Source organism: Microcaecilia unicolor, chromosome 2 (genome assembly GCF_901765095.1).
Source record: "Microcaecilia unicolor chromosome 2, aMicUni1.1, whole genome shotgun sequence".
NCBI classification, from domain to species: domain Eukaryota; kingdom Metazoa; phylum Chordata; class Amphibia; order Gymnophiona; family Siphonopidae; genus Microcaecilia; species Microcaecilia unicolor.
In genome coordinates, this window is record NC_044032.1 from 406,018,140 (window position 1) to 406,031,765 (window position 13,626).

The 13,626-nt window shown below is 43.2% G+C and overlaps 1 protein-coding gene across 2 annotated transcripts in view; it reads left to right on the plus strand.

The window, feature by feature from the left end:
- Positions 1-3,433, plus strand: part of IBSP (integrin binding sialoprotein) — a 45,120-nt gene extending 41,687 nt beyond the window's left edge. For both annotated transcript variants that reach the window (XM_030192508.1, XM_030192507.1), the window contains exon 7: positions 2,299-3,433. In XM_030192508.1, the coding sequence (XP_030048368.1) occupies positions 2,299-2,814 (516 nt within the window). In that variant the 3' untranslated portion in view covers positions 2,815-3,433. The remainder of the gene's footprint in view (positions 1-2,298) is intronic.
- Positions 3,434-13,626: the final 10,193 nt, after the last annotated feature.

The following is a 13,626-nucleotide window of genomic DNA, read 5'->3' on the forward strand; positions in this document are numbered from 1 at the left end:
AGAACACCGCAGCCAGACTCATTTTTGGAAAAACTAAATACGAAAGTTTGAAGCCCCTAAGAGAGAAACTGCACTGGCTCCCGCTCAAGGAACGAATTGAGTTCAAGATCTGCACAACCATTCACAAAATCATCCACGCAGATGCCCAACTCTATATGTTAAACCTAGTGGACTTACCGCCCAGAAACGCCAAAAGATCGGCCCGCAAATTCCTCAATCTGAACTTCCCCAGCTGTAAAGGAATTAAATACAGTCATATGCCACTACTTTTGCGTGCAAAAGCACATAGATATGGAACGCATTACCCATGATCCTGAAAACCATGGACAATCTAACCAACTTTCGCAAATCGTTGAAGACACATCTCTTCAACAAAGCCTACAAAAGACATCCTTAATGAAACAAATCATTCCTTAAACCACTCAGGTTCATCAAAAACACCTCTCACATGACCTTACCCAACACCTTCCCATCTAAATCCTCATCTACCTTCAGCCTACTATCGATTGTATTTAAGATCATGTAATGACTACATCATAATAACACTCTGTAAGCCACATTGAGCCTGCAAAAAGGTGGGAAAATGTGGGGTAGAAATGCAATAAATAAATAAATAAGTGCAGTGAAAAGCAAAACAATGGGACCTAATAGTAACACACATTCAAAGAACTATCAGTGTGTGCTTTTATTCACAGGGAGGGTGAACACATTTACCCATGTAAATAGCCATTAGGTAAGATAAATGACTAATAGTAACATAGCAAATACCGGCAGGTAAAGACCAGCTCAGTCCATCCAGTATGTCCAGAAAGCTTGCCAGGATTCAGAAGCATAGAAACCCTCTGTGGCAGGCCCCCAAGTGTTCCCACCCCACTCACCACATCATAGCCAAGCAAGGAAGGCCAATGAATGGGGCACATGGCTAGCTATGGACCTGCCAGGGTTAACTGGCATGGAGGAGTAGCCTAGTGGTTAGTGCAGCAGATTTTGATCCTGCGGAACTGGGTTCAATGCCCACTACAGCTCCTTGTGACTCTGGTCAAGTCACCTTTAACCCTCCATTGCCCCAGGTACAAATAAGTACCTGTATATACTATGTAAACTGCTTTGAATGTAGTTGCAAAAACCACAGAAAGGTATATCAAGTCCCTTTCCCTATCCTTTGTCTTTAGGGTGTCTACTTTTATTTATAGAATAGGCTCCACTTAAAGAATTATCCTCCACCTGCATTTTAATAAAGGGTTCCTTAAGTATATATATTTAAAATATGATGTTTAATAGGACTGTTGTACGAGAGGTGCTGTTGAAATGATCACAATTGCTGAGTTTAGTTATCAAAATCTCGGGCCCATGAGTGCAAGGCTGAAGTTTCATCTAGGACATCTAATACCTTACGTCACCCCTAAATCTATATTCCTTTGGAGTCAAATCAGCGAGTCTCAGTTAGGGATGGGTCATTGTTTGCCATTCACTGATATTAGTCTGCACCCTCTTTCTTGACAGTGTGTGCATGCCATGCATGGTGGTTTGCGCAACCGCAATTTTAAGAAGAGAGCACGCTTTAAGAAATGTGTGCCCTCTCTGCCCACAGTGTGCCCTCCTTTACAAGGAGAGCAAACTCTTGACAACATTCATAAGAATATATGAATAGCCATACTGTCAGACCAATGGTCCATCTAGCCCAGTATCCTGCTTCCAGCAGCGGGCATTCCAGGTCACAAGTACCTGACAGACACCTAATTAGAAACAACATTCCCCCATGTCTATCTCAATAGCTTCGGGAATGAAAAAAAAAAAAAAACACAAAAATTTGTGGGTTGCCTATCCCTAGCCCGAACTCTAGTCTTCAGGTTTTCTAAAATGCCTTGTAAGTTAACTTACATTTAGAAGGTAATTTTATAACTGCACACAGAAATTAAAAGCAAACAGGTTGGGGTAATTTTATAACTGGGGCATAGGAGAAGAAGCAACATTCCCCCATGTCTATCTCAATAGCTTCGGGAATGAAAACAAATTACACAAAAATTTGTGGGTTGCCTATCCCTAGCCCAAACTCTAGTCTTCAGGTTTTCTAAAATGCCTTGTAAGTTAACTTACATTTAGAAGGTAATTTTATAACTGCACACAGAAATTAAAAGCAAACAGGTTGGGGTAATTTTATAACTGGGGGCATAGGAGAAGAGGGTAAGAAGGCATCTAGGTGCCTGGTTGGAAGGGCGAGCACCAGGGCCATATCTTTCATTGTTTAATGATAAATTTATGCATTTAACACAGCCATTTTATTGATTCACAACACAGGGGAAGACTGAAGAAAGTGATGAAGAAGCTGAGAATCAGAATGGAGCTGAGAGCAAAGAAGGCCAGGAGAATGAGGAGAAGGATGGGGAAAAAGTAGATGACGATGCACACGATAGCAATAGCACGGATTCCAGTATAACAGAAGGATACAATGGAACAACTGCACAGTCAGAATCTACTACTCCTTCCGCTCCTGGTTCTACCTCTGCTGCTTATCCTTTCTATAGCTCCACTATAGATGCGCAGCAAGGAGAAGGTGAAAGTAGCAGCAATGGGAATCACCAGGATGAAAATGGAGGCCATGAAAGTTATAGCACCACTGAGGACAGCAATGTTGACCCCTATGGCAATCAAGGTGAAACTGAAAATGGCATTGTTTTTCTAGAAGGCGATGGAAATGAGAAGGGGAGGGGGATCACTCGAGGTGACAATTTTGTAGGATATGATGATGAATATAATTATTATAGCAGTAATGGGTACGGTGGATATCCCCATGAATACTACAGTGAACAATGAGCAACTAAATCATGTGTTGTATTTGTAACCCCAATATTATGACTATAGGGATGTCTTACAAAGCACTACACGTTACTAAAGTCTGCTACCGTGTTAATGCACACTAATGCCATTAACGTGCCTTGTTGGCAAACAGACCTCATTATAAAACTAATGTGTGTTAATGTATGTTAGCACAGAGTAATGTGACAGTGCCTTTAGAAAATCTAGCCTAAGAGGGTGAAAGAAAAGTAGGAAGTTGCTGACAGGATTGACCTTTCCAAGAATTGTTAATAATAGGAGCATGTCACATTTATTTAGCTAAAATTTAGTATTCACCAAGCCTTTGTAGAAATACTGTAGTGCCAAACTGTAGTAGTTGCGTCGGTCCTGTAGAAGAATTATAATGATCTTTGCAGACCTTCAATCAATGCCAGAGGAAGGTGCTGCATGTGAAACGGGATATTATTTATGGAAACCTCATTGTACATTTTTGGACTGCAATTGTATTACAGTTTATAGTAATGTCAAAAAACCCTTTACACATTATCAGAAAGTAGCATGTTGGCATAGAGTTTTATCACAGCTGTTTATAGGCGTAATAATACTGAACTGATAATAGTCCATCAACTGTGTTATAGTGAACCAGATAAAAATTATTTATAACTTAATGGGTCAGTTCACTTATTTGTATACATCATTGCAAGTTGCTGTGAGTTTGGATTTAGAAAAAATTGATAATTAAATCCAAATTCAAATCTTGATTGATCTGCAAGATAAAAAGGAGAGTATCGTCTTCAGGTGCTATCCTCCAAAATCCAAGGTATTGCTCTATTTCTTAAACAAATATGTAAGAATATAAGAACATGGCAAATCATCATAGGCAAATGGACTCCAAATTGCTGGATCCCAGACATAGCAGGTACAGTGAAATAAGTCTGTCTGGATAATCATTCTTAAGGATGTGCATTCATTTCAAACAACAGAGAAAATGTCTCAGCATTTCCCACATTGTTTCATGTCATTTCTAACCTGAAAAAAAAAAGGAGTCAATCTTCAAAGCAATTGAACCAGCCAGAAACGGCTCTTATTCGCTCCTATGCATGGATACTCAGTGGCACTCAAACAGTGCCATTGAATTTCACCACAGACCACTAAACTCAAGGCCAGCTACTCTGTGAGCAGTCCAGGGGCGGAGTCAGCACTTAACTGCCTATGTTTAGTGATTAAACCTTATCAATAGAAATCAAACAAAGTAAAACATGGAAAAGAAAATAAGATGATACCTTTTTTATTGGACATAACTTAATACATTTCTTGATTAGCTTTCGAAGGTTGCCCTTCTTCGTCAGATCGGAAATAAGCAAATGTGTTAGCAGATAGTATATATAAGAGATTTGCAGATGGCTGTTCACTTTTGTTTCTTTCTGACAATCTGCAAGCTCTTATATATACTATCTGCTAACACATTTGCTTATTTCCGATCTGACGAAGAAGGGCAACCTTCGAAAGCTAATCAAGAAATGTATTAAGTTATGTCCAATAAAAAAGGTATCATCTTATTTTTTTTTCCATGTTTTATTTTGTTTGATTTCTATTGATAACCTTTAGAGTGGTTAAACCTGACTCTCTTCATAATAAATCCCAATAAATAAATAAATCAGATCGCATAAAAGTCATTTCTATCTTTATGTGGTGTCACTTATGGGGTTAAATGCCGAATATCGCACTTAGGGACCCTTTTACTAAAGGGTTGGCTCACAGCAATTGGCTTGCCATGCGCCAATCTGGAACTATTGCAAGAGCCCAACAGTAGTTCCCACCCCCAGCATGTGCCATTTCCGGTACTGTGGGTATTTTTTAGTTTTCTATAGAGCCAGAACTTAACCAGCAGTAATTGGGCAACGCTATGTGCTGCACGATTACTGCTGGGTTTAGTGCGGGAGTACCTATGGGTGGCAGTAAGGGCTCCCGCCGAAATGGCCGTGTGATTTCTTTTCCTCCAAAATGTACAGCCTTTTATCGACTGTGTGCATCAAAAACATGCACTGAGGGGTCCTAAAGTATGCCTCCATGAATTCACGCACACTTTTTCTATGCACCTACTCTTTTACACAAGGAACGCATGTATATGGGGAGAAATTTCCACAGCGGTTTTACACTAGCTCAAAGGCACACATGGGTTTTTTTTAATGTGCTCATTTCAGCCAGGGCTTTACACAAAGGATTAAGAAAGCCATTCTCCTGAGTCCCATGTACTTGGTTTCTACATCCAAATAAAACCATGTTAAAATTGTTGCTTCATTACTTAATTGTCAGAATTTACACATGCAGATTTGTGAAACAGACAGTTATACATGGAAATTTATTTTTATTTTTATTTATTTGTTACATTTGTACCCCACATTTTCCCCACCTATTTGCAGGCTCAATGTGGCTTACATAGTACCGTCAAGGCGTTCGCCAAGTCAGTTGATAACAAATACAAGCTTATATTGTGGTCGAATGAGGTAGATGCATAACAGGCACTATGAGGGTCAAGGGAGTGAAGATTGTATGTTATCCAGTACAGCAGTGGCATAGCTACGTGGGGCCACGGGGGCCTTGGCCCCCATAGATTTGGCCATGGACCCCCCTGCCGATGACCCTCTCGACCCGCCGCCGCTGTCGCCTACCTTTGCTGGCGGGTGAACCCAACCCCCGCCAGCCAAGGTCCTCTTCTTCCAGTGCAAGGCTTCGTTCTGTTTCTGTGAGTCTGGCATCCTGCACATTTGTCAGACTCACAGAAACAGAACGAAGCCTTGCACCAGAAGAAGAGGACCTCGGCTGGCAGGGGTTGGGGTCCCCCACCAGCAAAGGTAGGCGACGACGGCAACGGGGGAGGGTTGGGGGCGGGAGGGGGGTCGAGAGGGTCGTCGGCAGGGGGGTCAAAGTTGGTGGTGTGGTGGTGGCGGCAGCGACGGCATGGGGGGTCGGCAATGGCGGGGGGGGCTAAAATGTGCCCCCTTACCTTGGGCTCTGGACCCCCCTCCTGCTGAAGTCTGGTTATGCCCCTGCAGTACAGTCATTGGTTATGCTGTGTTGCTGGGTGTGGGGATTTACGGTGGGTCAGTGGGGTAAGCCTTTTTGAAGAGGTTGGTTTTTTGTGATTTCCTGAAATTTAGGTGGTCATGGATTGTTTTCACAGCTTTTTGGGAGTCCATTCCATAGTTGTGCGCGTATGTAGGAGAAGCAGGATGCATAAGTTGTTTTCTATTTAAGTCTTTTACAATTTGGGTAATGTAGGTTTAGGTTTAGGAAATAATGCCACTAACACATATAGAGCTTCTTTTACCAAGCTGTGGCAAAAGGGGGCCTGCGCTGGTGTTGAAGCGTGTTTTTACACGCGCCAAGGCCCCCTTTTACAGCAATGGGTAAAAGGGAAGTCTCTCTTTCCTGCAGGAAATTGCCGTGCAGCAAGTAAAGCACTTGCTGTGCAGACATTTCGGGGGGGATCCCTTACCGCCACCCATTGAAGTGGCTGTAAATGCTCCTGCACTAACCCAGCGGTAACCGGGCAGCGCTCGGCACTGCCTAATTACCGTTGGTTACACTTCCGAATATGACGGCTTGCTAGGAGTGGGAAATTCCGCCGGGCTGCTGCGGTAGCCCAACGGTACTTCTTGTTTAGCAAGCAGGGTTGGGCTTACCACCGCTTAGTAAAAGGGGCCCATAACTTGCAAAATTAATACCTCCAAGTGGAAGCTACTAGATCCATACTGTTCATTTTTCAACATGTATACATGTAAAATGGCTGCACATATTACACATGCCAGCAGAATACACATGCCAGATTACTACGCCATACTTTAAAAACCTTAACAAATTCCCAAGAGAAAAAAAATCACATAATAATCAGAGAAACTCCTCAATAAGAACACTAAGGGGTCCTTTTACTAAGGTATGCTAATGGATTTACCCCTGGATTCTATATAGCCTGCCTATAGATCCATGCTGAAATCCAGGCGTATTTTATAACAATGCACGTAACTTAATTGGCTTAACAAGCTAATCAGCTTTGATAACAGCACTTACCAAGCAATAATAAGCACAAATTGGTAATAATTAGAATTTACACACACAATTTTCTAAGCATATTCTGTAATGATCTGAGCTTAAATTCTAATGTGTGCAGTTCAAAAGGGTGAGGCTATGAGCAGGGAAATGGGCATTTCATGGTTGTTCCAAAATTTACGCACTTAGTTATAGAATATGGTCCAATGTGCGTAAATCTACGTGAGTGGATTTATACCATGTTTTCTTTGGAGTAAATGGAAGCGCCTAGTTTTAGGCACTGGGATATCAACTAAGCATATACTGTGCCTAAATCTAGGCACCGCTTATAGAATATGCATAGGCAGAAATGTTTACTGCAAGGACTTTTTAGGTGCTTTATATAGAATCTGGCCCTTAGCACCCATGAATGATTAGCATGTGCTAAATGACAAGACACCCATAATATTCGTTTGGGCATCTTATCATTTAGCATGCGCTAATTGTTAGCGTGCACTAAATCTGATAGCACACCATAGTAAAAGGACCCTTAATACAGCTGGACAAAATAACTAAAAATGTATACAAATATTAGGTCAGTTTTTTTTAATCTTCATCATTCTATCTTTATATATGTAAAAATGAGAGACCATCAGCACTACATAAGCAGAGGAGTAGCCTAGTGGTTAGTGCAGTGGACTTTGATCCTGGGTAACTGGGTTTGATTTCCACTGCAGCTCCTTGTGACTTTGGGCAAGTCACTTAGGGGCCCTTTAACTAAGGCACACTGAAAAATGGTCTGCAATAGTGTAGTCACATGTTTTGAGCACGCGCAGAATCATTTTTCAGAACAACCTGTAAAAAATGCCTTTTTTAAAATTTTTCCCCAAAATGAACGTGCGGCAAAATGAAAATTGCCATGTGTCCATTTTGGGTCTGAGACCTTACCGCTAGCCATTGACTTAGCGCTAAGGTCTCATGCGTTAACCATGCGGTAATCATCTACACATGTAGAATGACAATTACCACCCGGTTTCTGCTGCGCACCAGAAAATAAAAATTCTTTTCCTGCGCACATAGCAAACACGCATCAAAAATGAAATTACCAAAAGGGCCACATGGTAGCCGGGCTGTAACTCAAAATTGACAAGTGTTGGGTGCGCGTAAGCACCTATGCGGCTTAGTAAAAGGGCCCCTTAACCCTCCATTGCCCCAGGTACAAATAAGTACCTGTATATAATATGTAAACCACTTTGAATGTAGTTGCAAAAACCACAGAAAGGTGATATATCAAGTCCCATTCCCTTTCCCCCTAAATTGAGAACACACAGCTTAAGTGCCACTGTACCAGTAACCCCTCCTTCCCTTAACCACACTATAGGGCAATCAAACATCATCAGTCTACTCAAACGTCCAAAAATAATGTTCACAAAATAATGTTCACAACAAAAACACACAATAACATAACTAAAATAAAAATGCCCAATAAGCACTTGCCGTAGGCAATAATCGACTTGGTGCTAGCAAGGATCTCTGTTTTGTTCACTGTATCAGGGACCTGGAAAGGCTCACACAACACCACCATAGCTATAGTACAGATGAGCATATTTATTGTGATTTGGAAGTGTTAATCTGCTTGTGAGCTCTTGTGCCCAGGCCCAGGCCTAGAAAAGACCTTGGCCGAGGCCTAGGGTAGACCAAACAGGCACTATGCAATACTACAGGCCACAAAGCCCCGCACACTCAGGAAAATCAACACACACCACCAGAAAAGGGAAATAGACTACTCATGCGGGCCGCAAGGCCGATCAGGAACCCACTCGTACAGAGTCCAAGCGTACGTGCCGCAAGGCCGAACTGAAACCGAATCATATACTATGGAAGGGAACAGAATGAGAGGTCCCAAAAGGGACTGGAGCTCAGGCAGGTCACACAGCGCCAGGCAGACACAAAGGGAAGGGTGTCAGACCAAACTGGCAGATACAGACGACAACCAGAGGGAGAGAATACCATCAAAGGCTACAGAATAACCCAGGTAGCGGAAGGCAGAGCCCACCGGGGAAAAGGGAAAGCCAGGGTCAGAACAGGACACTATAGACTCGGAACCTAAAGGAGCGAAGCTCCACAGAAATGGCCGAACAGGAAAAAAACAGACTGAAGGAAAAGGTTGCTCGAATTCCCCAGGCAGAGGAGGGCCAGGACCCACCAGGGCCCAATCAAACACAACACATTAAGGGTAAAAGCAGATAGAAAGAAAAGGCAGCTTCTAACTAACCAACCACAACCAGAAAAGGGGAACAGAGCTCTCCAGAGCCAAATAACAAATGAGCAAAAGCAAACTACAGAGAAAGGTTGCTTTCAAATAAAAAGACAAGAAAGCAGGGCTTAAGAGTACAGAAAGGGTTAAAGCAGACAACAGAGAAAGGTTACCTAAAAGAGGCAGAGCTCACAACAGACACAAACAATAAACACTGCACACTACCAGTAAAACAGATACTGAGAAAGACTGCCTAAGAAGGCAGGGTTACACGAGAGCCAGACACCAAACACAGCACACAAAGGGTTAAAGCAGGCTCTAGGGAAACTAAACAAAGCAGGAGGGCAGGGAGAGGGGAGGCAGAGGAGAGACAACAGACCGAGCCCTCTAGGGGCAGAGAAAGCACCTTCATATAATGTGTACAACGCTGTGTGTACATCTAGTAGCGCTACAGAAATGATCAATATATATAAATGGCGAGTGTCGTACTCACTCGCAAATGCGCAGTAGAGACCCTCTCTGCCCCGCCCCCGCGTCAATACGTGATGCCGTCGGCCTTCCTTCTTCTTCTCTGCCTGTGTCCTGCCCTCAATGACGTTACGTCACACGAGGGCGGGACACAGGCAGAGAAGAAGGAAGGCCACGGCAGCTCAGCAGTAGAGCTGTGTGCTGCGTGCCCTCGCTGTTTCAATAGCGGAGCGAGGGCCCGACCGGGTGGAAGGTGGGAGGCGACGGCGACGGCTCGGGGGGGGGACGAACTCGGAGGGGGAGCGGCAGCGGCGAACTCGGCGGCGGGGTGGGGGGGGCCTTTCAACCCCCCCTCCTATACTAGCCCGTTTTTACGGGCTGAACAGCTAGTTAGTAGTAGAAATGATTAGTAGTAGGGGTTCACATTGCTGTCATATCAATTTATGTTGGAGTAGAACTGGGAAATTGATTTCTACATCAATAATATCCAAGATTGACCCATTAAAAAGCCTTGATTACCAGAATGATCAGCATGGTTAGAAAAAACTAAAAGACCCAGGCTGTAACCATAAAATCACAGAAACTGGTTTCTTTACAGAAAGCGTTGCCCAAAAGATGACCTGCTGACCAGATCAGCTGTGAATTCTCTTTTCTGTGCGCTGTCAAAATTGTTCTCAGAGCTGAGTCACTCCTCTTACTATACCAGCAGGACAGATGCTGATCACAGTAACAAGCTATTTTCAATCTTCCACCAGCCTGCTTGCCAAAAGCATTGTAATTATTTACAGTATGTTTAACAAAAAAAACCCTATAAATTAAATACATGTATGGGGGTCTCTCCTGCTCTCAAAAAAAAAAAATCAGAATTCAAAAAGGTTTTTTAAAAGCCCAGGAAGATGATTCAGCTTGCATACACATTTTATCTTACAGTAAAGCAGCTCTTTGCTTCTCAGATCGGGGTGATAGAAATGCAGGCACGGAAGGGTTTGTGCAAGGTTAGGAGATTAAGATGAAGAGGCAGTGTGCCAACAATTTGTTACTACAAAAAATAAATAACAGGAAGTGGGCTAGACAGACCATGAGAAAGAAGCAGCAAGGAAGAGAAAGGGGAAGGAGAAGAAATAAATATAATATATGTTTTTCATTGTAATTTGCTGTCAGAAATAAAAAAAAAAAATCTTTGAATAAGAGTCTCTGGACAATACCCTGGATTTTTTTTTTATGTGAAATAAGGTTTTGTCTTCAATGAAGCAAAGCGGAAAACGGCTGCTTTCAGAGCAAACCTCAACATTCAATTTGGGGGGGGGGATGGGAGAGGAGTTGAAATGCTGTAAGAAGGTTGTCTAAAAGTCAAAATGTTACCCTATGATTACTAAAAGGAGAAGTTAACGTGGGCTACTGTTAAAATGCATAAAATGGGACCCTGTGCTAAAATAGCACATGTTGTGGTAAAATAACCCATCCTAAGAGTAGCCCACATTGATAACTTCTCCCCAGATGTGACAAATATATAATTTTGTGCTACTATAGTCTATTTCCTAATTCCAGAGTAATATCTTCCTCATAAACAATATTCTCTAAATTAGAAGCACCTTTCTACTACTCGATCCTGTTATGCTGGTGCCCCGAGATTACTCAGCTCCCATAACCATGAATCCAGGCTTAGGGTTCAGTAGGGGAAAATATTTGTCTACCAGACATGTATACTGATATAATAGTGTATGATCTTACAATCAATGCCTTGTGTAGGCCTGTTCAAATGTATGTCACTCTGGAAAGGCCTGGTGTCTGAAAAAAAACACCCTTAGCGTCTGTGCATTCTCCTTCAGATCAAGAACTGTGAGGCAGTAGCAGGTGTGGCATCACTGCATCCATACCAATCACTGTTTTCAATAATTACCACTGAATGGGATGGTTCTAAAGTTCATTACTGACCTTTTTTGGTAGGTAACTCTCTGCTTCAAATATATATATGTAAATGGGAAAACAATGTATCCCTTAATGAAGGCAGGTGACACCCCCCCCCCCCCCCCCCCGTGTATATCAAGCTCACACTATCATCGGTACTCCCCGTGCAAATGTGTCAAAATAAATAAAGTGCAACACACACATACACACATTCAAATTCATCAACATTCATAGTGAATCGTTCTAAAAATAGAAGCAAGTCTTTAAAGGATTATAATCTTGAAAATCACAAAATAAAGTCTAGCAAAAACACTTATCTTATGTAGTAAAGACATTCAGTAATAATCCAAATGCCACACTTACGAGGGAGGTGGTTGGGATTCTGAGCACTCTCATCACTAAATTTAATATTTAAGGCATTGTTATAGTTTACTTATTTATTTTAAAATTGGAATTCATCAACATCTTTAGGGTTACTTTTTTCTTTTTTTGGTATATTTTGATGAGGTCCTCTTTTTTGAGTTTTTGCTTTTCAAATATATACAGTATGTGCAAACATTTCATATGATAAAACCCAAAACCCAGAACTCCACAAAAATAAAATTTGATGGCAAGTTCTCAATATCCTTCCATGATGAGCATTAATAATGGGGATTCAGTGTTGTTCCTCATACAAAACTTTATTCTTCATACAAAATTTTGTCTTTCAATTCAACTTGCTTAAATCGTATTACAATCTTTGAATCAGACCCCAGCCACAATCATCCCTTGCTCTGTATCTAGCCCTCTTCCTCCACCAAACCCTCACTGTCTCCAAACCCCCACACCACCCCATTCTACCTCCCTACCTGCGTGTATTGTATCTCTCATTGTTGTTCTGTTTGTCCAGTCCCAGATTTTCACTGTGCTGTGTGCTGCTGCTGGGAGAGTGAGTGCTGTGTGCTGGGGCTGGGTCTCACTAGGTGCAGGAGATGGAGGTGTACAAAGTGGTGTTACTGGGGTCAGTGGGTTACACCTGCACGTCAATCATGGATGCGCTGAATGTCCTGGGTCAGCTGCCACCCAGGGCGGATCTCCACTGCACCCCCCCCCCCCCCCGGTGTATCATCCTCTGGCACATCACCTCCACCCCCCTCCCAAGCGCATTGCTCTTACCTCCTGGGGGTGCAGACAACAGTCACACGGCTGTCAGCTCCACCGGTTCCCTGCCCCATAATAGGAAGTAATGTCAGAGGGAGAAGGGAACCGGTGTAGATGACAGCCATAAGGCTGCTCCCTGCACCCCCTTTCAGCGTGCACCTGGAGCACACTGCCCTCAACCACCCCGCCCTTGGTACGCCACTCCCAAAGGCGCTTTTCAGTCAGTGCTAGTAGTCATTGCAGGCCTCATCCATCCCACCAACTGTCTTACCCAGTTCCTTGATGCATTCCTCACCCGCACTGCACAGTATATTACCTTCTCCACTACCGCCCAGGTCCTCCAGAACAACATGGCTCAGTTCTACACCAAAGACCACTTCCCCACCATCATAGGCCTCCTTGACTGCACACATATTGTAATCAGAGGTCCCCCCCCCCCCAAAAAAAAAGCACATGAGGACACCTATAGGCAGGGGAGGCCATATTTATTTATTTTCTGCATTTATATCCCACATTTCCCCACCTCTTTGCAGGCTCAATGTGGCTTACAAATACCGTAGTATTATTAGCCCAACTGAGGAGAGTGCCTCAGGTGGCACCTTTCATGGAGTGGCATTTTGCCGCTGCCTGCTGGTCTGCCTACTTACCATCTCTCCTTCTCTGCAGAACTTGCATCCTTTCTTCCATCCCCTTTCTTCCAGGCCGACATTTCTCCCTCACTTCTCCCCCCTCTGTCTGCAGTCTGACATCTCCCCCCTTGCTTCCTCATCCCCCTTTCCTTCTTTGCTTTTCAAAAGTAGGCAGCGGCAGTGATTCCTACACACTGCCCTTCCACCTGACCTGGCCACTTCTCTACTGTGGCCCACCTCTAAGGAAACAGAAAGTATGTCATAGAGATGGGTAAAGGCTAGCAGCAGGGCAGCAAATGAGAATTGCTGATGATGATGACATTTGGAAAGCAAAGAAGGAAGGTAGACTTGAGGAACGGGGTTGAGGATGGAAAGGAAGAGATGCCAGACCATGGTCAA